The sequence below is a fragment of the Rhea americana genome, unplaced genomic scaffold, assembly GCF_003343005.1.
Source record: "Rhea americana isolate MKP2758 unplaced genomic scaffold, rheAme1 scaffold_139, whole genome shotgun sequence".
NCBI lineage: Eukaryota > Metazoa > Chordata > Aves > Rheiformes > Rheidae > Rhea > Rhea americana.
Genome location: NW_028185472.1, coordinates 622,593 through 648,455, shown reverse-complemented (window position 1 = coordinate 648,455; position 25,863 = coordinate 622,593). Strand labels below are relative to the sequence as shown.

The window sequence follows — 25,863 nt, the reverse complement described above, 5'->3', positions numbered from 1 at the left end:
CGCAACAGCAAGTGCTTTTGGTACCTGAAGTATTCCAACTAATAATAGCTCATACACTACAGTTGTCTAAGAAGCAGATTTGAAAAACATGCTAGTATCTAAGACTATAAAGACCACAGTTAATGTCATAGTTTATGATCATGGATCTCTACATTAGGGAGAGACCTTTTTCTCAATTTTGCAGATAAGGAAGCTGAGGCATAGCTGGGAAACAGTTTCCTAGCTAATTACCAGAAGACCAGTAGCTGAACTGAGAGTAGAATTCTGATCTCTGAGACAAGCCCATTGCTTTGCTTACTGGATAACATCTCTTCCCGCCTCCCCCCCCCCCCAAACATACACACATAAAAACAATTTTGATACAGGACAGCAAATGTCAGCAATCCTGCATGTAGGCAGGGAAGAGAGAAACTGACATATCCCTATGTCTATTCAGAAACTCTTAAGCTTTTTATTCAGCAGTTGAGAGGGAACTAATGTACTCAAAGGCAAGCTGGAGCATAAGAGTGGATTACATATCAACAAAACTGCAGTTATAAGAAGAAAAAAAAAGACTCTTATCTTCAGGCAACAGCCTGCATGCACATTCTCAATGTAGGTGACTAACCAACAGCCCCCTGCATTCCAAGTTATCAGCTATTCTCTTCCACACTAACCATGACTGTAAGGATAACTCAGACAATTCTGTATTCCATTCTGTATGCTGCCACAATGACATGGTGCTAAGTAAACATGTGAATTCAATTCCAAGATCCTGTTCAGTAGATATCCAGATCAGAGAGGCCTGGTACAGAAGGCATCCCAATAGCAAAAAAATCTCAACTGTGAGATTATTATACAGTTTGCTTCTTAAAAAAGAAAGCGTATAGCAATATTCTTTTACCTTTTGTCTAACAATGCTAGTGTTTCCAGAAGAAACATGTCCCCTTKAAGTTCCTCAATGAAGGAAAAAAGCCATTTTAATATTAAGAACACAAAAATAAGCTTGAATCTTGCAAATGTCATTTAGGATTATTCTTCTGGCCAACACAGCTATAGAGGCCACCTTGGGGAGAAATCCACAATAAGCCTTTAGGGATACACTAGCTGTAGAAAACAGCTACCATACAAGAATAAGCTGCAAGACCTCATCTTTGAGATTTGGGGAAATCTGATGTACTGATTGCTTTCATGTTAAGGCAGAACAAGAAGTTGTTAGAGGTCTGCCATTGACTCCTAAGCACTAAACTCAAACATCACATAGAAATGAGGCTCTTAAAAGTTGCAAAAACTTAAAGCTCTTCAGAACTTTCAGGACAGCTGGATGCAGGAATTCTAAAGCTCCAGTTCACTACAGAATACAAACCGAAGTGAAAACCAAGTGTACCTTGACCAAAAGCACCGTACTATTTAAGCCTGAGATGTAACTGCTTAGTATGGCAGGTATCAACATTCACACCAGTGAAAATGAATTATAGGCAAGGCAGACGGAAAGTTTGGAACACTTACTCAGAAAAAAACCACGCATCTTATAGAAGTGTCTGTTAAAGAGCACCACTCTTACTTGGGATAAGCAATCAAGCCCTGATATGGTTAAGTAACAGGATTCTTGCTATGCAATGGAAAGCAATTAAAAAAAAAAAAAGAGAGAGAGAGAGAGAGAGAGAGAGAGAAACAGAGATTGATTTATCCCAGAGTTATATGGTTAACACTTCAGTGGCTCAGTGGGCAATTAAGAGGACCCAAAGTGAAAAGAGGCATGCCAGGCATTTATGTCTTTAGGCAGTGTCAATGGAGGCATGCAGCTGCTCTCCCTCAAGACAAACTTAATACACCTACAATAAAAAATGCATATACGGACTGTCACTAAAAGACACAGTATTATCTTCTCCTGGGCTAACATGATTGCTTGTGTCATGTAAACACATCCTAAGTGTCCCACAACAAGCAGAAGATGAGCAAAAGATCCAGGTGAAAACCACCCTGCTATAGCTCAGCAGCTGCCTCCCTTTATTCAGCATTACGCTGTAAAAATTTAAGTTACACATAACTTAGGATAATCAATCCATAACTGGGAGCTGGGGCAGGGCAGGAACTAAAAAGAGAAATGAGTGTATGCTTTCCTTAGCGTGGCTGGTATTTTATAATGTATTCAAATGGTCACCTGTTAACAGTGGGATTGAAATCCTTGACAGGACTAAGACTGAGACTGTCTCTAAGCCAGGTAAATGACWTGGGTTGAACATACCTCTGTTCTGAGAAGAACAAATTGAAATGGTATTGTGAATCACAAGCTGAAAGGAAAGTCAAGCAAACAAAAGATAGACTTTAAAATAGTTGAGATAAGATCACAGCTTTCACAAAGCTAATATGGATACCAAAAGAGTCTGAAGGAGCAGAATAGAGAAAAGTAAAAGGTTTAAATTACACCTAAAATACAAGGCAGACAATAGTTTCCTGAAGTCAGCTTTTAAATAAAGAAAGGAAGAGACAGAAAAGACCGAAATTTAAGTCACTAAGAAAAAAAAATATTTATGTACTTGATAGTGATTCATTAAATTCTGAGAAACAACTATGACAGTGACCTTTACATCTTTCAGATCCTTATCTAGGAAAATAAGATTTTAGCAGAAAACACCCCCAAAACTTGTTTGAATTCCCTGAAGGTGTTCCTTCTCCACAGCTGGGCCTGCTTACCTGTTTCCTCTCCTGGGATACGGGAGGTATTAAACATTCGCTCCCACTGAGCTGAGCAGAGTGGAACAGTAGATCCCAACAGAAGAATCTATGCCACAAACAGATTAAAACTGTAATTTTATATATAATATATATATAGTCAGCAAATAAAAAGGAAAGTAAAAACAGTCTGATTAAGGAGAGGCTGTAGAACAGAAAATTCAAAATGCATGAACTCAAGTTTTTGTTCCTTGTCTTCCCTTGAACTGTGTGTGGAAGATTCCACCAACTGAATAAAGCTGAATACAGCCAGGTAAAAATTCAGTAATATTATTACTAAACACTAAACATTTTGTAACATCTAGCAATACCGTCTTCACTGAAGCCAGTACATAAGACACATCACAATATGACAGAGAAATGCAAGGGCAACCTTTCCTGAAGTTCCTTACAGAGCAGTTGAGTAGTGGCTAATACTACTCAGCTTCACTCTGTTTTCAGACAGATTTTCTTACAGCCACAAAATCCAAATCAGGATCTATTTTTCTCTGAAGTCTGGAACTTTTCAAGTAGAGTTTTGCTTGCCTAATATGATTTCTTAGACACATTTGTTCCAATGGTCTGAGTAATATGTATATAAACAAAATAGAAGAATTCCTCTAGGACACCTGCTTTGAAGAATACAATCACTCAGAAACCATTTCTTTATGTTTCTTTGGGTGTTCGATAATAGGCACATACTGCATCCATTTGAGTATCAAAGAATGAGTATGCAGACAGGGGTTGTGTTTAAATAAAATATGAAATAGAAATAAAATCTAACACTTGTTTGTTGCCTGCTTGAAGGATACTGAAGCTTCCAGGAAGTCCAGTGTTCAGAGGTGGTATGAGATGAGTACTTTTAGTAAATCATGAGATCGCTTACATTTAATTTCATTAAAAAAAAATAGCTTCAGGGTTAACATCAGGTTAATAAAGGATTAAAATCCCAGCTACAATCATATTTTAATTTCCACTTTGACAAATCAAGTCAATTTTTCCCATTTGGGAGATTTACTTGAGCTAGGTAACCATATAAAGAAATCTGTAAAAGACACAAATATTTCCTGCTTGCTTTCAAGCATAGTTTAAAGTTCAGCATACAATACAACCTATTTCATACGATCCATCTGCTGTTATTCTAAAGATTACTTTAAGTCCTCCCTTAAGAATGGTTTTAGCAGGAAATATGCAAACGTGTTTTCTGCTGAGAAATTAGGATTTCAGCAACTCAAAAAATATCACTACATGCTTAGTGCAACCAGTAACTTTTGTTAGATTGAATACTTAACAAATGAAGTACAAGCCCATATCTATTTTGAGCAAATACATACATCAATTTTAAACACTGCAAATATAACAGAGGATTTTTTTAGTTGACCTGAGGCCTATATTTTTGATAGTTGATAGTTTCCATCCACACATAATTTAGCTGACAGCACAAACATTTGAGTTTGCAAATTTAGTTACATCTTACTTGCAGTTCTGACATAAGACATTCCCCTCCCCTCCTTAGAGATTAAAAAAAGATCTACTTCTTACAGACTGCTAGAAAAGATCATCAACAATTTAAATTGATATACATACTGGCTTGATTTCCTGTCTGTCCAGTTTCTTCCGGTATAGCAGGATGGCATGGATAACATTACCAGCTCTAGCTGCCTGCAAGGTAGTGGGAGCTAAATAAAGGAAGTCCTGTAAAGTACACAGGAATCAGAAATTAATGCGAGTACCACATTATACTGAGAAAAGTACTTGTGTATTTCTCATCCACTTTCTTCCTTGAAGTTTATTCTGATGTCACTAAAGAAAATGCTTTAAATTATATAGAGTGCCCTATTGTGTTGACTTGATGGCTTCAAAATTGACTATTGTATTTTGTAGTTTTGTTTTTAGGGCCTTTTACATTTCTACTTCTAGAAGACATTTGCCAATATGAACACCACACCCCATTGAACCATGTTACTTAAAAAGTTTTATATGGAGCTTTTGCAAGATGAGGCAACACTTACTGCAGTAAGCAAATAACTATAAAAAGCCATTACTGTAAAATGCCCAATTGGCAGATATGCTAAGTCTCCATTATAAATTACCTCTATACTTTAAGACACGGGCTGCCTCTCATACTAGAAGAAAAACAAATGTCACGTGCTTTGTGGCAATGGAATTCCAGTAGGAAGATATCAAGAAATAAGACTCCCAGCAGAAGTTATACAATCCTTCTTTGACATGTGAGGTGTTTATAGTATTTACTTACCATTGCAAAATAATTACTATTAACCATAATTGGTCCACGTCCTCTAAGGTAAATATATTCTTCCCACCAATCACTAACCTGCAGTGTGAAGAAAAAACAGTAAATAAATAAAAAAAAATCTCACTATTTCCACAGTTTCCGCTAGGTTAATAACACCACTTGTACATAATACTTAAAAACAAGAATCGTCCCCTCCACACACATACTATTTGTGTTAACATTTAGGGAAATTAGCCAAAAGAGTCAGAAAACTAAAAAATCAAAATTTCAGCTACAACTTCCTCATAATATGTGTTTGAAGAAGTTGTCTTCAGCTAACATTTAAAATGCATCGTATCTCCTGAATGTTATTCAGCCTAAGCCAGGGTAACTGTGTACAGCTAAGTGTAAATTAACAGTTCAGAAAGAAATTATGTTACACATCTCTCACTGTGGTGTTGGCGGTATGGGTTTCCTTTCTGGTAAGGAACACACATTGTTCTGATTCTTGCCCAGGTTTCTCTTCTATATGCTTTAGATGCTCTAAATAGAAATGCTGATCTAAATCACTCTTGTAAACTATCTGGGCAGCAAGGCCCAGTGCCAAGTTATAAATTAGCTTAACAAACAAACAGAACTCAAAAGCTACAGAGACAGCAGCAGAAGGTAAGTAGCCTGCTCCAGAAAAATGACCACAAGCCTAGGATTCCTACATTCAAGTTCTGCTCACTACATTGCTTGTTTACCATGTTATCCATATCAAATTATTTCTGCCCAAATTAAGTGGTCTCTAACGCACTTTATAAAATATTAGGCTGGGTTTTTTTTGTTTCTTTCTTCTTTTTTGCATTCTTTTAAGTTTCAGAAAGAATGAAGATTAAGGCAAGAATGCATCATGGAACAAAGGAACAAATTAAGTATCAGTTAAACAGTACATCTCTTATTTACCCACTTACATAGTTTGTGGCCCACCAAGATTTTAGCTTCAAATACCACTGAAGCCTTGGTCCCAAATTAAATGCAAAATCTTTGGCAAGACCCTCCATTCTTCGGAACTCTCCGTCATTCATAAGTGGTCGAACTGATTCCAGATACTGGAAGAGAAGAAAAGAATCTACATCAGCATAGTCATTGTTCTGTGGCTTGTTGTCATATCTTCACAAAGCATTTGAACAATAGACAAAGAGTACTCAGACTCAATTCATAGGGTTGCAAGTATTACATTGGTAAAATAAAGGCATAACCTCCTGTACTGAGTGCACATTTTCAAAGTATAGAAACAAATCTTTTCCAGGAATTTGTTGGCAAATCACAGATGAAGGTGACTTTTCTAATTCTAAAGATGTATTTTCCTTTCTCAGGGAGCAAGATGTTTTACGTAAAGAATTAAAACACTTCAGCTTTAAATTATCCTTTTCCTCTGCTACAGCAAGCTGGCAGCTTCTGGAATTGCTTTTGTTGCTTAAGTCAATTGATACTGCTTCTTCAAGATCAGGCAGAGGGAGTTAAGCCTCTTGTAATCAAACTTTCAGTTTCTGTGACATACTGTCTTACTTATGACACAAACCTCATAGCAAAGTGTACAAGACACATGCTGTATGTTCAAGCTGCGAAAGATAAAAACAGGTATGTCAAAGGCTAATAAATACCCCTGGAAGTCATGCTTCATAAACTGATATTGTACCACCCAATAATGAACTAGCATGCCACCTCTGGCTTCAAATTATCATTTGTTTCAGTGGTCTCTTGTAATCTTTATTTTGATTTCTATGCAGAAGCGTTAATCTGGTAGACTGTATTAATTACCACCATACAGTGATTATATAAGGCATAGAAAGATCATGAGGATATATATACACACACACGTGTATATATACATATACATACATATATACATATATATATATATATACACATATATATATATATGGATTCAACGTTACTGAAAAAATGAGATAAATTCTTTCAACATACCCTATTGACCGTGTCTTTCACAGATGGAACTGGCAATCGTGGTAAAGATGTCTGGAAGCTGTATAACATAGGCTTACGTCCTGAGAAGAGTTTTACAAGTGCCTGAAAAAAGACAAACCCAAAATACATGCCTCAAATTACTAGGCTCAGCAAAGGAGCATGGCAGAGTAAAAGAATAATGTAAATCATAGTCCTTTTCATCAGTAAAGGATACTGCACTAAACTTAGACTGATATCCTTATCACTGCTTCATAAAGAAAACAAGGCACTGACAAACCAATTTCCTAAAGGTTAAACAACCTGCTCAGTGGAACAGAGAGGGGTATCAAGACCTGACTTCCCAGACAATGCTCATCATTAATCAGTATTATCCTGTGTACCATATACCTTAATCTCAATCCAAAATAGACAGTTATACAATATTTTTTTTTATCTGTGAAGATTAAAAAAGCAAGTCTGCATGTTGATCTTTTATTTATATTGCAGATAATGCAAAATATCTGCACTGTGCTTCAAAATAGGAATCATTATCAAGCCTCTCACTTAGCTAAGAATCCTGGATAACTATAGCCATTATAAAATATTTAATTATGCTTGGGAATCCTGTCAAGTATTTTCCAAGATTATAACTCAACTGCAATAATAGTACTGCTGTAAGAGGGTATCTCTTCAAGTACAAGTCTGTCTCAGGCAGTATACTGCAGGATTTGAACACACCAAATTGTGCAAGCATGCCAGTGTTATATTCAGTACTTTCTATTATAAAGGAAACAGCCAAAGCAAAACAGTTCCCATCTCAGTTTTAATTTTTACAGTATCCTCTGTTTTCTATAGGAGACAGAAGCAGCATTTCCATGTATGACCACTCCTCAGCTGCAACATGTCCTAGGCTGAATATATAGGTCTTGGAACTTCTGGGCCACACATGGAAGGTTCCTGACCTACCACTTCACTTCAGCAAAGTATTACACCAACAACCCACCAGATCCTTCTCTGTGAAGCCCAGTATTTAAATTAAGGACAAAAGAAAATAGATCACAAAATTTCATTAATAAATTCCCAGAACTTGCCACAGAAAACAAGATTTTCAGTAACTGACAGAATTATTTCTTAGAATAGTTAGAATGAACTATTTCTTAGAATGAACGTAGAATATAGCTTTTTCTCCTCTCAATTTCTTTGGTCAGCACTGCTATAGGAGGTTATTTCAGGCAGTACAGCTGTGAAGAATTGCAGAGTGATACCAGGATCAAAGACTTCCTTGCAAAAGGATTTGCATCAGAGAGATGTTATATGTACATGCATGTGCTACAGTAATCAGCTCAACAAAATCGAACTGTGCCTCACGACAAGACAAGTTTAAAGTCAGGTCAGAAAGATAGCTCAGACTATCATAAGAAAAGCTGCTTTCCACACCTGCATGTTTCCTTTCATGTAGGAAGGAAATAGTTTTATTCAAACTCTTAAGCCATGCAAGGCTGAAATTTTCTCAAAGAGAGTACCTGCTCAACTGATGTTAACAACACACACATTTCAAGGTATTTATCTCTTAAGCAAACTTTACCAGAGATTTTTTTTAATAGTTTGAGACCAACAAGGTGATCTGATACATGCACATAYACTTAGCTTCCCTGATTTCACATCCAGACACAGCAAATGATCTCATTCTAGCAGGCTTTGCACCCGTTTGCAGATTTTTTTTATTTTTATTTATTTTTAACTGCAACCACTACTTGGATTCTTCCCCTAACACTGCTGCAGGAAATTTAACTTATTAGGAAGATTAAACATCTTCCTTGAAAGTGGCATCAGATTTCCTACTAGCCTAAGAAATACTTTGCCCTGTGACTGAACTCAATTCCCAATTTTTCTAGCTGCTTGACTATTTGAACAGAGGACAGTAAATTCACAGTAACAGTTCTTCATGGTTTTAATCAGAGAAACAGCTAAGAAAAGAATTGGAAACTCCCTCCAAAAAATTATGGAACATCAAAAGGCAATAAACATCTAGAAAGCTAAGGTAATTGGGACTGTTTTACTAGGGAAATCAGTCTTCTCTTTGGTGGGAAATAGTTAAAAAGCAAATAAGGGATCAAAATGAAACTTCATATCAAGCAGAAATGAGACACTGTTAAGTATGCACCTTTACAGCAATCTGCATTTCAAATTGAGAATAGGAAGAGCTTCTTAAGAACCCAGAAATATAATAAACAGCAAAGCAGGGTAAGCAGCACTACATTTCACACTGTTTAAGGCTAGTGTTATATGGGAAATTAACACTAAAATATCCATTTGGTAGGACATGCTGAAAACCCAAACAGTGAGAACTACAAGCAACTGACAGAAAGCCTTACCATTCAGAGCCTGTACTGTACATATTCAAGTCATGAGGCTCCTGATACCACTTCCAGGAGAAACTATCAATTAGAAATTTCATTTGTAACAAATTAATATTGAACTCTATTTTAGTGCATCATTTTTGTTTGCTCATTACTGAACACCTCCCAGAATAAAATCGCATTTTGTTAGTCTAACACATCAGTTAAAAGTTCAAGGCTGCACAGACTAATTTTATCTTAGTAGGACATTTCAGTTACTTCTACAACACTGGAAAAGGATTTCTACAACACTTGAAACAAATGAGTTTGAATAATAAAAAACTCACTTCATCCTTTTGAGCACCCGTATGCATACTCCCTCACTTTACCCCCACTACATCCTTTGAGGAAATGACAGCCTCTCAAATTGTTTTCCAAAACACCGTAATTATCAACAGAAGCCAGATCTGTTTAATTTCATCCTGACAAGAAAGAGCATTACCATCTCTGTCAATGTTCCCACATATATGCAAAAAAGCATAACAATCCACCTACCTCACACACTCACCTCTAATACATTTTGGAAACATACTGTTAAATGGATTGAAAGGGCATTCAATGCTACTTTATTTCAACATAAAAGTTATCATAAACAAATGCAGCATACAACTTTAGTTAGTTGTTCAACATAATACACCTGAAATCACGCATTTTCAATAATAAGGATATCAGTTACTGTAAACATATTTCAAGTATATCAGTAAAGAAGATTAATCATAGAAGCAAAATAAAGATGACTTTCAATTCAAACTGCTTGGTAGATGTAGTCTCATACCAGTCTTTCAAAACAGTCCTCTTGGACTTGGAGACAAAAGCATAAAATATTTGAGTCCACCACCAACTCTTTTAGGTCAAGTATATTCAAGCTTCACTGAACTAGAAGCCACAGTACCAAAAGCTGTAGTTACTTTACTTTAAAAGTGAAAAGATTACACTCATTCTCAAAAATAATGGTTCATAGAGTAGATCACTAGAATTCCCAAGATTTGAACTTCAACAAAGAACTAAGGTGGCACTTTCTGGGGAAGATTGTCATTGTAGCTGCAGCCCGCATTCATTCGCACATAGAGGAAAAAGTAGGTATTTCAGTCATACAGTCCCAAGGTGCTGGCACATTTAGAAGTTATTCCAAGTAGTTTAATTATAGAATCAAAAGCAAGACAGTAGTTACTAGAATCTCTACCTAGCAGCATCCCATCCCAATACACAAAAGAACAAGCAAGAGGGGGAAAAAAACGAAACAGAAGTTGTCTCTTTTAGGTCTTTGCATACAGATCAGACAGAGATCAAGGCACAAACMAAAAGGCAATATATTCTTACCATCCAAAATTTGGTGCCTGCAGAAAGTTTGCCATGTTCATCGAACATCCAACCGTGATAAGAAAGCAGCATTTTTAGAGAGTAGCGCATTGTGACAATAAGGGCTACCCAAAGCCCTGTCCCAAAAAGTATTCCACTCACGATATTCTGTGTTTGGTTCGACATATAACCTCTATTTAAAACAAAAGCCAGCAGGTGCCAGTTAGTGTCAGTTCATGTTTTAAGGGAACTTAACAGTGCCATCCTAAGCCCCGTGATAATGCAGGAGACATTACCTAAGCTTCATGCCAGTTTGTCCCCTTTTAATACACTTCTTACAAATATCCTCTCATCTAGCAAGAACAAAGGCAACAGAAGTTGCCAACTGTGCTGCTCAAATGCTCATTAAATGCAGTAATACTGGTATGACAACCTACACATTTTATACTTCTTAAACATTTTGCTTATTAAGCTTACTCTGTTACAAACTGTTCAAATATTGACTGCACTTCAGTGGGGTTACATGAAGAGTAGTTACAAATCAAACTGATTCAGTTTAGAGAAATAATGTAAGATGCCAATCTACTTACGTCGTATCAAGAGTTCGGTTGATTTTAGCTATTATTCCTAAAGAAGGATCAATTTTGGCATACATTGTTGACATCACACCCACAACTACAATAAGCCAGCTAGATGGGCTAGCAGGATAAACGCCTGTGATAATTCCATTCTGGAAAGAAAAGCCTTCACATAATTTTTTCATACCAAAGTGGTTGACTTCATATTACCATGGAAAGAAACAAAAAATCAACATATTCAAGTCATTCAGTTTTAAACAATAAGTTAGGATTTTCCAACATTTTCTTTTATATGCTTAACTCACAAGGTAGGGAATGGATATAGTTAAGTTTGACTACTGGAGGAATAAAAAAAAAAAAAAAAAAAAGCTATGCTGCATAAAATTGTCACAACAGTATCTGGAATTAAACAAACTCAAAGTTTCTTTGCCAACAATATTGATCCTGCCCACAAGTCTTTCCTAAAAATACTGAAATCAGTAAGCTAGTAATCAGTGAGTTACAAGTGACACCTCAGTAGCTCCCACTTGCACTGAGTCAGGCCTTTCCAAAAGGATACTCTACATGGCAAAAATACTCTGCTGGACAAGATATTGAAAATTAGACTCAAGTCTTTCTATGGCATTTAAACAGTCCCTCTCAGAGTTTTCTAAGATTTTATTAAGACTACATTTAAGTAGTATGTGTTTGAAAGAGATGATAAAAGTAGCCTGCAGTTTACCTAGGTTACTATTACTAAAACAAATAGTGCCATTTATGGCCCCATGAACAAAACTTAATAAATTTAAAACAACCTAGATCAAATACCTCAGACTGTCACATTTATATCCATAGCACAAAGCAGAAACATCACTATTTAGCATAACTTATACAAGAAAGAAGTTCAGAAAAATTACCTGAAAATACTGAACRCTTCTCCCTAAATTCAAACCTGAATTCTGGTAAACAGTACATAGACTAAGTCTTGTACCTCTTTATATATGTGACAGGGCTTAACTCCTAGCCCCTTTCCCCTCCCACCCCCAAAAGTTGTATTTCTGACTTAAGCTAAAAGATAATTAATTAAATGAGCTACTGTGAAGAGAATGAAGTAAATTAAAACTATAGTTAACTTAGACATCTCTATCACATCATAAAATGGACCAAAAAGACACACCCTTTCAGCCCTCACATTGTGATTTTAGCATAGCATCACACAATGCTGCCTTTCTCAGTATCCCTTGCCTTAACTAAAGCCCACAGAAGTCTTTCACAATAAGGACATTTATTTGCATATAGACACAAAAAGTTTTACTTAAATAAGACTTCAATAAATTTATAAAACATTAAACAAACATCACGTATGGTAGATTTGACCTGTCAGTCTTAAATACCTTGAACCTGATGAACTTTTTCTTCCATGAATGGACACCAGATAGGTATATTTGTTTGAGTGCCTCATGGCTCATGCGCAGGTCGATCCCATCTGGAGTTACTGTAAATTGAAATGCTACTGCTTGATGGGCTTCTGCCATTTTTAGAGAGAGTTCTGACAAAAAAAAAAAGAAAAAGAAAAAAGAAAAAAGTTAAAAACAAGACTTTCTTTTTTATTCAAAGGAACTTGAAGTTAGCCATTTTCCAGTAAAATGCCCCCAGTGCACTCAGTCATTATGGGAAATATCTCAAAGCATATCGAAGTTGTGTAGCACTATCCTCTTGTTCACAAACTATGCTTGCACTTCAGTCTGGCCTCCAGTATATTAATTAAATTGCCACTTCTAATATGAACTGCTGAAAATGGAACTAAAACTTTCTCAGATAACTTAAGCCTTTTTGGTAGGATTGCAGCCAGTTAAATATGGGGCATACACGCATTTTATAAGGGCTCAGAATAGAACAAAAGATTAAAGCTATATTTGGAAAAAAGTGTGTATCAGGTGGTTAGCTTCTCATTCTGCAGCAATAAAGGAGGTGCAGAAATTTTTTTTGTCATTTTTTAGTCATAGTCTTACTGGCAAATTAGAGTAAAATCAAAGCTGAGCAGATATGAGGAAACAAAATCACACCTATCAAAAAAATGACCTTCACATAAACAAGTCTGAAGTTGAATGAAGAGGAAATTCAACAGAACTTGAGCTCAATTTAACTATGAAAACAGAAGAAAAATCAACAATAGTGTTAACACAGAGAAAAAGACCATCATAATGGGTAGGCAAAGCAGTCAGGCTCAAATGGAAAGCACTAGCAGTTAAGACAAATGTAACTGTGATCCAGTTTGTCTATATACGTTTTAAATTAGTTTGAAGACGCAGCCAACTTGGTGTGAACTTTAAGCTCTTCTTCATCCACTCATCTTCATAGCTTACTTTCCTTCTATAATCAGTACTTCAACATAAATATCCTAAAGTTATTTCTGCTCATTATTAATTCATAGAATTGTTGTTTCAGTACCTACAATCAGAACATAGAAAACAGATTTGTRTAGATAGGCTATAAGTATACTACTGGAAAAGTTCACTCCACATATTCCAGGAGACCACYGTGATTCCAAAGTCTTTTGTCCACACAAATTTGTTACCTTAGTGAAACTTCTATGCATAATCCCAAAACAGCATCCTCTCAGAAATGTGTCAAGAAGGTTGTAAACGCATCTGTAGGTCATAATTCAATTTCATATTCTACTAGTACAAAACACAATGCATCTACACATCTTCTCTCTAAAATGACACTRGCATTTTCATTTACTTTTTAGCAAAATCAAAATTAAGTACAACTAGTTTATGTCTTTTGAGGTCAAGAGCTCAAATTTATTTTTGCAACTCTGAAGGGTATGTACATTTTTTAGTGAAACTTAAATTCTGGTATTTTTCTTTTAAACAGCAGCTGAGAGCATGCAGTCAAGTGCAGTTTCTASTTGGGCACTTCAAAAGCAGTTTATTGTGACTGCCATCCTACTCTTCTATGCTGTAAATATCCTAATGTGTCAAAATATTCTGGAGGAGAGAAGGGTCACAAAAGCCCACAAGCAGGCATACTTGTAAGGACTGAGAACGCTGCAGTAATAGTAGATCTAGGAAATAGTGAATATAAGAAGAGCATTAGGCAGAAGTGAACAGGTTAAGTGATGTTGCAGAGTATCTAATAATGGAGTTTAACAATGGAAAGTGACTGCTTGTGATATTTAAAGTGCCTGTCCCTGGATCAGCCTTCAATGATCAACTTCAGCAATGCATCTGCTGCTTATGGTGTCTGACGGTAATTCACTAATTTCCAAAATCCATCAGCCATTTCTTGAGTTTTTAAAGCTGAGTGTCCTGGTCTTCTGGGTTTCCAGAAAAGCAGCTAAAGCTCACAGCAACTTAAAGGTAATCTGCAATTTGTTCTGTGAATATACAGGGTCCAATCAAGACAGAGGAACCAAATCAGCTTTGAACACAAGCCTCAAAAGATAGCCCTGTATGCCCTAGTGACAACTGTAGTTTGTAGTACTTGCTGACTCGGCTGTTAGTGACAGTTTATTCATAGGGGCTCTGCTGTAGACAAGTATCAGGAAGCCAAAGTCTGCTGTCTACTCATTCATTTGAATCACACATCACTAGTTTTAAGTTAAGACCAAAACTAAAAGACAGCAATAAAACAGTCGGGCAGGAGTATTACACGGTACACAACCTAGATTCAGCACAGTTTGCAACAGGAGAGAGAGCACTTAAATCATGAATTCATTATATGTTTAGTGGTATTAAGACAAAAGATCAGGATGCAAAACTAAAACAAAACAAGAAAAAAACTCCATATTCCTTTATGGATAGTCAGGCTCTCACGTTTGTCTCCAGAATGGCCAACTGGTTCTCAAGCTCASTCATGCTGAGATGCCAGTGCTTTTTAAGTACTGCATCAACTAGTTCCCTTCAGCTCCCCTGTGGCTTCTCAGCCTGCAGACTTGTAACTATCATCTTTTCTACCTCTGAAGAGAAGGAATTTCACGAAATTCTTCCCTCTTTTGCAAATGCATTTCTATTGTCTAAGATAGAAAAAAAATAGAAATATTAGTCATAAAGCACAAACAGTGATATACTCAAACYGAAGTTTTAATAAATTCAAATTTAACCTGATCATACAATTAAATGAGCTTCCATAAGGAATGTATCCCTCATTCCCCAAAGTACCAATTAATTCTTACTGGATAAATGTTCTTTATCATGAATCAAATAAATGAGCCCTGAACACAACGACAAATCTAGTTCTAGTAGTGCATTACTTCACCCTGAAAGATGCAGGAAAGAAAACCAAAATACAAAAACACAACTGCACACATGATTTATTCCCTTTTCTTTTCAAAGGAAAAACAGTAGTCTTTGAGTTGAGACTACTGTTTGTCTGAATTACGATGGCTGAGCAGCAAAAAGACTTCCTGGAGTCCCTTTCTTTAGCCACTTCTTTTGCTCTTAAAGGCCAATTTAATCCTAAACTACTATACACTTCCCCTCTGCTGCATTCCTCTACAGTCACGTGCTCGCTAGCAAAGTAGGTAAAAGGGCACAGGCCTAAGGCGCGTGCGTGGGATTTATGAACTTCACTTGCCAAGTTGGTAAGGCAGCGCCCACATCAATCAGCTAACTACCACTGAAACAATAACTCCTTTTAACTTCAGGCATTGTGGTCAGCAAAATGTTTCTGCACAGCATGTGCTAATTAACCTTGTTTCCCACAGTGAGCCAGGAACATTAACTTTCTTAGCAATTTAGTCAAGGCTTTAAAATAAAGCAYGGTTTTGAGAAATTACCTGAAACTGTCATTTCCACGACTAAGTGTTCTTTCAGAACATTAGTGTATTTAAAAAAGAAACCACACACTTTTTTTTTTTATTAAAAAAAAAGTCAGTTCCTTATTCTTTTCTCATTTGAGTCTTACTCAAACATGCTGTAACAGCTGCAGATGCTTCTCCTCCCTTTCTGTACCTCTGCTCAAGCCAATCAAAACTTACCACGATTTTTTCCATTGTTACAAAATACTGCTAGGTTGGAATTCAGGCTTCAGTCAAGAAAACACATAAGCATATTGGAGTCTAAGACCTGATACAAAGGTCTGAAAAACCACGTTGCTCTTTCTATTATACATAGAACTTCCTCAGCACACAATTTTCAACCTTAGAATATTTACATTATAAAGATCAAGGCTCAACTTTTCAGSTTCTCAAGCCTACTGCTCCACAGACCTTATGATTAAGGTATAAACACAGAACAGTCAACTCCGCATTAGGCCCTACATGTTCTTCATCCACTCAAAGATATGAGTGCCTCAGCTCTGGGAAATCTGAAGCCACAAGAAACATCATATACAGGACCCTTCCATTTAATCAGGCATGTAAAAAGTCACTTGTCATTGGGAATATCTCCCTAAAGTATATAATACAGAACACATCTAAAAGACAGGAAAAATTACCATGTATATTTTAAAGTACCATATACATGCTACATGTGATGTATTTATTACAGAGTGCATTGCATAAAACCAGATACTAATTGYTGAAACAGTTACTTTTGGAAATGCTGTTGAATATGAAGCTTTTACATGTTTTTACAGATTTCATAAGCTTTATATAGGTAAATTGATATAGTTAGTTAATGAAATGATCAAATAAGAAAGTTAGACAAAGTCATCACCTCCACCTCACAAAAAGCTACTCATCTCCCTTTAATGGGTCTCTGACACCTCTTTTCTAAGAAAAAATTTTAGACACTTGCTTCCCATACATTTTTTGACTAATCTGATCATTTTTCTCCTGTTCACTGTTTCATTTGGAATAGGGCAAGCCTTGCCACTTCTCACTAATTAGATTCCAAGAGCCCACTGGAAAGAGACTTATTATYTAATTGCAGTTTTCACATCCATAACTATTTTTCCTGCAAAGCAAGCAAGTTAATAAATGCAGAGGAAAAAAATAAAGAGGAATTTTACTCATGTGGCTGTCCCAGAAGCACTAAAACCTTAATTCTATGACTACTACTTATAAACCAGCTTACCAAATTAGTTTGTAGTTGCCTTYATGGTACTTTACCATCTATTTACAGATTAGCATTTACATACTGGGCATACAACCATCAGGAATCAAACTAAGTTCACAAAACAAGTCTCCCCAATTATTTTGCTTTGACAACCAAAGGTTAACAGATTTCTTGGAAAAGCAGTGACAGTTGCACGCAGTTTCTCTGAAAACATTGCCATGTACCACTCCCTGCTAAGTCTCATTCTGACAGAGACTTCAAATACACATCTCTGGCACTCAAGCCACATACAGGCTGCTGAAAGATGGTAGACGTGCTTACAGTAGTATGCGATTCACTGACGTGAGGTGAAAATCATCGCATCGTAAAGTATGACAGCACCTTCCTTTCTGTGTTTAGAAAGCCTTTGCCTCATGCAGCTACAAGGTAACACAAAAATAGCAATGAGAAACATCTTGCMCTAGAGGTAGTGTCTCCTGCCTTCTGCCAAATTCCTACTAGCAAGCTTAACCTCTAAGCTTGCTAACCAAAGGCAAAGGCATTGAGATACCTGACCTTAAACTTCTTGCTTCTTTCTTAAAATCCACTTACAACTTTAAAATTCAGAGGGGCACTGAAGTTAAAAATAGGGATACAGTCAGGTGAGGAGAAAGTGATAGTAATCATTTACAGCTGCATTGTTTAAGGGTGTTTTCCAGATGGAAAGTGGAGAGGAGTAATAGTTGAAAGTACATTCAATCCAATTTTAGTTAGGAAGCAGACTATGTCCTAACACTTAGAGCCATATTAAGCTTGCCATTTAAAGCTAGACATCTTGAACTCAGAAGGTCTTGGGAAACCAAGCRATTGGCTCAATGCCTTTGAAGTAGAACTGCTTCAGAACAGACAAAAAAAATCCATTTCTATCAACATGTAAAGTAGTAAGTTACTGTTTGAATGTTACAAGAAGCCATATATAAAAGGGAAAAAAAAATCAAGAGCTATAAAGTTCTCTTAACAGATTCAACTCTGAGAATTATTAAAAAYTGAAAACCTTTAAAAAGTTCTATCCTGTATTTTCCTCATCACATTCCTTCTAAGGAATAAAACCAATTACACCTCCCYCTCTCTCTCTCTGTCTCTCTCTCCAGGAGCTGACCTTGCTACAGCTTTTGGAAGGAAACAGACATGCAGAAACCTCATTTCTTTTTTCTCCCAACAAGTCTTTACTATCTTCACTTGTTAGTATATTTTGGCATCTTTGAATACATCACAATTCCAAGAGCCTTGCCTGAGGACAGACCTAGAGAAACACTATTAAAACACCTATTAAAAACAGTAAAACACTTCTGCTGTGTTTGTGCAGAAGACAGTGATCAAGTCTTTCTTCTCATCTGTTTTGTAAGCTTTTATCACTACTGAAATTTGCATTTTCTACTTTCCTAGAAAGCCAAACTATGCATGAATAACAGTTTATATAAATATTTATGCTCAAATCTGTTGTTTTCATACCAGAACTAAATTAAAAGCAAGATAATTCCGAAGACTGAGACAGTGTCTATGTCTTCATGACTCTTTAGATTTGTTATTGATGCGCCTCTGTCAGTCCAAACTTTCAGTGCAACCTACACAAAGTATACAAAAGATGTCACTCCATGGCAGCTGACTTTTGCCTAGACAGTCTGCTGTGCTTCCAAATATGTCGCTTGATTGCCAAAGCCACTGCCAGCATCCAAAAATAACTTCCTAATACGGTACCTTGCTTCCACTTTGACACCAACTACAGTTTAATGACAACCTGACAACCACATACACAACAGAACAGAAGGCCTTTCTTAGAGTGAACATACTTTCTTTTCATTGTATTTTTACACTCCCATATGCCAGGTATAACTTTGTTTCTTTTCTGCTAGAAAGGCAAAACAAGYGATGGCAGAACACCTTTGAGGATGTAGAAAAATTACAAAGTTCAATATTTCAGTACTGGCTTCAGAAGAAAAATTAGCAATATAGAAAAGAAATGCAAAATTCTGAATCAAGTCATACAAAGGTTTTTGTTCTCTTGATGATGTTTAGAGTTTAGGGATCAGCCAAATACATTAGGCATTGACTCCACTCATCAGTACTTGTAAAAACATCCCATTTACAACCARATCTGTAGCTACAGCAGACTAGAACTCCCAATTCATGATTAGCACTGCTAACATACATAAACGTACAGAAATGTTTTCAAAAGCATAGTTTTAATTGTAATATTATCAGAGATTCTTCTTATAATTTAATGCAAGAGATTTTATAATAGAACTGCTTCAAAAAAGTACATAAACTTAGTAGATCAAAAAACCTGTACATAAACAGTGCAATGGCTTTAAACGAACACCACAACTTGGCAGTCAAACTGGTAGCAGTCAAACATTCAAGAAAAGTAAGTTTTTGGTGACCAACAATAACATATTATTAGCTTGGAGGATAAAGGAATTAAGACTTTGCAGTAAGATTTTGCCACTTCTCCCATTTTTTCAGCATTACTCCAATAACTTTGCCCTAAAAGCACCAGTGCATTGGTACACAAAGGTGTGCATGTGTGCACGTGTGTGTGCATTTTAAGCACTATGTTGTCCAATAAGAGTCAGCTAGTCTTAAGGCAGCAGGCAGATTTCTAGAGCTGGCCCAAAGTGCCACTTACACTGCTATGCCCAATGATAAAAGAGGGAAACAGTATAGTTCCTATCGAAATAGGAGAGCCTGTATTATCAATAGTAAAACCAATGTGATTTCAGCAGYATTTTCAGTTTGCTATGAATGCAATAGATTCAGTCACTACAATTTATGCTGTACAGCAATGTTCAGCACTGACTCAGTAGCTCAAGGCCTCACCTGCTCTTAGGAGCGCTACCCTACTTCTTTCTGATATAATCTAACCTTTAGCACAACAGTAAAATTTCCATTTCCAAGTAAGACAGGCAACCAAGTACAATTAAGGATGCTCCAAAAAAAAWTTTTATTCACATGCATCTGATGCTACTTGACACATATTTGAACAAAATTAAAACCAAAGCTAAAGTAAAATCATTCAATTTAACAGAAACAACAAAAGATCGAAGTTGTCTACAGTTTCATATGTTCATACACAACTTCCCAAAAAGGTCACGATGTTTCCCAAAGGAAATTGAGGTTTTGATCTATAAAACCTTCTGAAAACAGTATGAAATATACTGTTTAAACAACTTTAAAAGATGCCCAGAAAAGCATCCGTTTGCTGGATAGTCTACTAGCTAATACGACTTTCTTGCAAAGTATACCTGATTTCTTCAAAAAGGTAACAAGACACTAGAACCTCAAAGAGTAGACGGCTTATTCGTAGGTCATGTGATATTCTGCAAGTAGCTGACTTCTGAACTTACTATGAAGATTAACCAGACACTGCTATTCTCTGAAGAATTCCTATTTCAAAACAGYTTCCTCCTATACTAGCCTTTGGTAATATCTAACCATGCTCTTTGGTACATTAAAAAAACATGTAGATACTTGCTGCTCTTAAGTCTTACCAATAACTCACTCTACAATAATTAAGTATATTCTAATAAGACTGCAGATGCACAAAATCATTAAGAGAAGCCTGAGAGAAATGAAGTCAAGTCATTCCTACGCAATAAACACTTGCATGGATGCSAATTTAAACTCACTCAATATGCTTTTTAAGTGAACCTAATAGCTACAGTACAAACATCGAACAAAATATCACCCTCCTTTAAAACTTATAATTAATGTATCATTCAATCAACCACCCTCTGATATGGATGAAAACAAAATTAAACTGACACATTCTCTCCTGCCACTTCAACAGCAACAGAAAACACAATGATAGGTTTCAGTTCCCAAAAACATTCATTTGATTCTTATGTGCGAGCTGCCTCTCAGAGGGTCCTCAAGGTCAGATTAGTAGTCCATCCTCAAAGTTGCTTAAGCAAAGTGTTGAAATAGACAGAAGTCTTCCCTTCTCTCCAATATTCAACATTAAAATTTTAAAGTTCTCATTTCTGATGATTCCTAATCCTTGGTGTCAATCCTTCCCCACATTCAGAACTAAATCCCCCTACAGCTGATAGCACTGGTTCCTTGGAAGTACAGTATTTTAAAGTTACTCATGTCTAAAAATGAGTAAGTGTTGTGGTTCAAGACAAGCTGAAGAACAGAATAAAATGTATTTACCCARGTACAGCAACAGTGAGACCTACTACAAACCTCACCCACAGCAGGCAGCCTGATGTCAGAACATCAGAAGCAGCAGCTTGCAGCTACTCACTGTCCCACTAATAAAGCCATAGGTACATGCTATCAGCTTGTATCCTGTCCTCAGCAGTTTTCCAAGATCACATGCAGGTGCATATTAGCTACCTGCTGCAGGTATTTCCTTCGGAATCTTTGCCTCATTTCTTTATCCCCTTCCCAAGTGGTTAACTAGAGAGGTAGGCTTATCAGGAAAGGAGCAGATGCCTACAGGAAAACCCATACCCTCACACAAACACCCCACAGACAGATGTACAGAAAGAGCAAAAGTAACATAAGCATACCTGAACAGCTCTGTCTTCCTTAAAAGAGCACTTAAAAGGTACTTGTCACACAGAAATCGTCTCCACTTGTGCTCATTCACTGCAACTGGGATCTCAAACTTCAGGTTAAGACTGTAAAAGGCCAACTCATTCCGATGTTATTAACTGCTAATATCGCACTAAACCACAGCAACAGGAAACAGTCTACTGTATCTCTGAAATAGAAAGACAAGAGAAAACAGTCTGAGTTTTGATTCATACCCACCTTTCAACTGTTGAGAGGAACTGGATCAGAGACTGGAATGGTTTAAGAAAAGCTGCTGCCAGAGAAAAGAATAGTCACAAAGAGTAGTTCTGAAACATTTATTCTTCATTTAACAGGTCAGAGACAGTAAAAACTACCCAATCAGGTGGGAGACCCCAGGCAAAGGACTGTAGAAATGACTGGCTATTGTATATCATTAATTACTGGCATAACAGTAAGGAAGATTAATCTCTAACACTGACATGCTCCTCATCTATCATCAAAAAAGCCTTTTATAACTGTCATATTGCTTATCAATTTTCTTTTTTTTAACACAGAGGAGGACATGCTGTACTCTTCCTAGATTTTTTACGACATTATTGTAGTCTGTATTGCAATACATGTTATACTATATAGATCCATGCAARAGTCATCTCTTCTAAATTTCTAGAAATTTAGAATAATCCTGCTAAGAGACAAGTACACAAAACCAAAGTACTGCACAGCTATCATACCATGCAGGGGAAAAAAAATGCACCCAGAAATTACGCTCTAGGCTCTGGTGGTTTTGTTTTTTTTTTTTTTTTTTAATGCTGTTACAAAAAGACACATCCAGGGCACTGTGATTCTAGTAATTTTACCCATTTTCTCTCCCTTTACACTAATTAGCTTCAATGTATGCTGATGCACTAAAGCATTAGAATTTACAATATTTACCTTTTCTGTGGTAACACTTCTAGAATGGCAGCACTTCTATCAGACTTGTCAGATGCCCATCCTCCTGGGCTCAACAGTCCTAACACACTGACTACAATGTTTTGTCACCAAAGGCAAATAGAACACGATTCTTGCAGTAACATTCAGTGATTTTTTTTACTGTATGTTAAGTTGAAGAACTGAAGAACCAGGTCCAAACATTTTACCAACATTTAAACAGATCATTCAAAATGCAGTTAGTCCAGACAGGGGGAAAAGGACTGCCTTTCAACTGCTTAGCTCTTGTTTTCCTTTGTGTCTGGAGTTTTTAGCTATAGCATGCCACAGCATAAAAGCAATGGGTTTTTCCARTACAAGGAAAACCAGCAAAGGTTTGCATGCTGTTTTTACATAATTATTTTAAAAAAGCTTCCACCTAGGTCACCTTTCAACCCAAAGTTTTCCAAATACATGCTGCTGCAGTTGCGGGATGCAGCATGCCAACACTCTCCACATGCGGCAGGAAGCAGGCGGCCTTCCTGCCAAGAGCACGGCTACCTGCTGGTTGCTCCAGAGAAGTAAATAAATAAAAAGAAAAAAAAGTCAAAATAATCGCACCACACATGTGCTTTGCTCTGCCTCCTTCCTTCCCGAGTCTCCCTGCGACACCCTTGGGGAAAGCGAGGGACGGGACGCGCGGACAGCACCTGCCCTCTGAAGGGCGCGTCCGTTTCCCTTCCCCTCCCCCCCCCCGCGCGCCCCGCCCTTTCCAACGGCGCACGGGGCGCGCGCGCCGCGCCCGCTGTCCGCCCGGAGGCGCGCGCCGGCTCACCGCCACGTGACCGCCTCGGAAACTAGGGGAAAGGTCGCGCCGCCGCAGCGCGCCGCGCAGCACAACAAAAGGCCGCTCCGCCCCCGCTGCCCTTCAGGCCCGGGCCGTGCGAGGCAGCARCTTCCGCCGGGGGCGGGGGGGCCTCCAAACCGCGAAAGCCTAACTCAGAGTCGTGAGGGGGAAAAAAATAATAAATTAATAAAAAGAAAAGGGACAGGCGCTCAGTTACTCTTGCAATATACCTTTCTATTACAGTTTTCAGTCATTAAAAAGTCTTAGTTGTCCATTTTTTTTAATAGTATTTTCTGTCAGGAAGAGGCTCTTGAATGAAGTACATATCACTAAAAATTTTTAAGAACCTTCAGAATAGCTAGCTTGATTTGACATCTGCCACAACACAGCCCAGTAAAGGTTAMCTTGCTTCAGCTCCTGGAGATCCTCATACTTACTACACTGACATCTGCAATACTGCAAGTTGGGAATTAATCTACATTGACCTGATCACCACAGGAAAAGAGCCTACTGATTACCACCGAGGACTACTATATATATATACACACATATATATATACACACACACACATATATATATACATATATATATATAGATAGTAGTATGTGTGTGTATATATGTGTGTGTGTATATATATATATATATATATATATATATATATATATATATATATTTCCCCTCCTCATAACATCAGTAACATTATTTTCTGGCCATTCACTGTGATCGGAAAGCACGTGACCATCTGATGGGAATAAAATAGCTTGCAGATCTGGAATTCAAGAGGCCAGGCAGTCAGGTAAACACAGTTGTTTCAGACAACTGAATAGCTTAGGCAGATCTTCCCTATTCTCCATGCTGCACCATTACAAACGTGACAAGGTAGTGAGCAGTTTTCTGTAATCTCCTCTAGACTGCAGAGTTTCAAAGGGATTGTCCTCCAGATGCTGGTAAACTGCCAGATAAGAGAAAGAATGAAGTATTTGTCTTGATTCTACTTTGCACTTTTCCCAAAGATGCCCTTCCTGCTGCAGTTCCACTAACACTGCTGCAGAACTGTGTTGGACTGGGTTATGAATGACTAAATACTTCAGGTTGATTTTTCTATCTAAACCTGAAAACATATCTTTCAAAATATGAAAGCTGTGTGAAAAATAAGGCAAGATTATCTCGAATGCCGCAAAAATCTTTAACAACTTACCTTCTGCAACAAGTCTAATTAGTATTCGCATCCAATAAACCAGCCTCCCCAGAGCTGTCATGAACAAAATACAGACAGAAAAAGTTCTAAATATCTCAAAAGCAGATTACAGTAACTGCGGTTTTTATAAGCTTCACAACCACCAATCACATAAGCATATGGCCCAGTCACCCAAAAAAAAAAATAAAAAGAGAAGTTTAATTCACAAGACTTTTATGCACACACACTTTAAAGCCCACTCCCGATACTAGCCGTGTGCATGTTTCTAGAGAGCTCGAACTCATCCTGCTGATGGTTCAGAACAGCTCCACTARCCTCCGCTGACCTACAGCCACCGGTTCTTCTCGGCTAGCTTACAGGGCGTTGAAGACTCAGTGAATCACCCCTTACAGCGCGGTACTCCCCACCACTCCCCGATCTGCGGTAGCAAACCCCTGACACCGAAGCCAGAAACAAACGCGACCAGGATGCTAAGGAGACCTCGCCTTAGCGCGGCTCCTCCCGCGACCGTCGCCGCCGCCTTTCCCCGAGCGCACTTGCGCCCTTGACCCGCAGCTTCGCGCTGGCCCAATACAACGATAATTAAATAAAAAGAGGCGAACGGCTTCCTCCTCTCTCGCTCCCCGCAGCCCGGGCGCCCCGGCAGCCCAGTCTAGCCTAGCCCGGCGCAGGAAGGCGCCGCGCTGCCCCCTCCCACACCGTGCCGCTGCCGCGGCAGGGGAGGCAGTTGCCGACGCTCACCGGCTCCGGCGCGCGACCAGGCGGCGGCGGCGGCAGGACCCAAGTGCGACAGGCGACAGGCAGCAGCCGGCCGCTCCCCGCGCACACCCCGCGCGAGAGCCGCGCTTGCCGCCCGCGCGCCCATTGGCTGCTGGCGGGGAGGGGGCGGGGCCGGCATCGCGCCGCAGGAGGGGGCGGGTGTGGAGGCCGGCACCGATAGGCTAGGGGCAGGGAGAGCGCCATACGATTGGTGGGAAACAGAGGGAGGGGGCGGGGCTAAGGGGAGGCTTGGCGACGACGTGAAGGGGAGGCCTGAGCTTGGGTGCGGGCGGTTGTGGGGGTGGACGGCCCGTTGCGGAGCACGGCGCCTTTGGGCTCACCGACACCCGCCAGCCCCAGGGAGGAAGGAGACAGCTGCTTCTGGGGATGAGAGTTGCAGGGATTGCGAGGAGAGGCCCCAGGAGGTGTAAAAGTGTGAGGGAAAA

The 25,863-nt window shown here is 38.2% G+C and overlaps 1 protein-coding gene across 3 annotated transcripts in view; it reads right to left on the bottom strand.

Moving 5' to 3' along the window:
* CPT1A (carnitine palmitoyltransferase 1A) overlaps nucleotides 1-25,500 on the bottom strand; it is a 42,206-nt gene extending 16,706 nt beyond the window's left edge. The window contains exons 1-11 of one of the 3 annotated variants that reach the window (XM_085298432.1): nucleotides 25,400-25,500; nucleotides 24,659-24,712; nucleotides 21,697-21,890; nucleotides 12,533-12,687; nucleotides 11,172-11,311; nucleotides 10,603-10,774; nucleotides 6,905-7,006; nucleotides 5,887-6,024; nucleotides 4,952-5,029; nucleotides 4,282-4,389; nucleotides 2,677-2,764 (exon numbers count right to left, since the gene is read on the bottom strand). In XM_085298432.1, coding sequence (XP_085154558.1) covers nucleotides 2,677-2,764; nucleotides 4,282-4,389; nucleotides 4,952-5,029; nucleotides 5,887-6,024; nucleotides 6,905-7,006; nucleotides 10,603-10,774; nucleotides 11,172-11,311; nucleotides 12,533-12,673 — 967 coding nt within the window. In that variant the 5' untranslated portion in view covers nucleotides 12,674-12,687; nucleotides 21,697-21,890; nucleotides 24,659-24,712; nucleotides 25,400-25,500. Of the gene's footprint in view, nucleotides 1-2,676; nucleotides 2,765-4,281; nucleotides 4,390-4,951; nucleotides 5,030-5,886; nucleotides 6,025-6,904; nucleotides 7,007-10,602; nucleotides 10,775-11,171; nucleotides 11,312-12,532; nucleotides 12,688-21,696; nucleotides 21,891-22,636; nucleotides 22,656-23,233; nucleotides 23,315-24,658; nucleotides 24,713-25,399 lie in introns of those variants that run through there. The other 2 variants (XM_085298433.1, XM_085298434.1) reach the window with 2 other exon arrangements.
* Nucleotides 25,501-25,863: the final 363 nt, after the last annotated feature.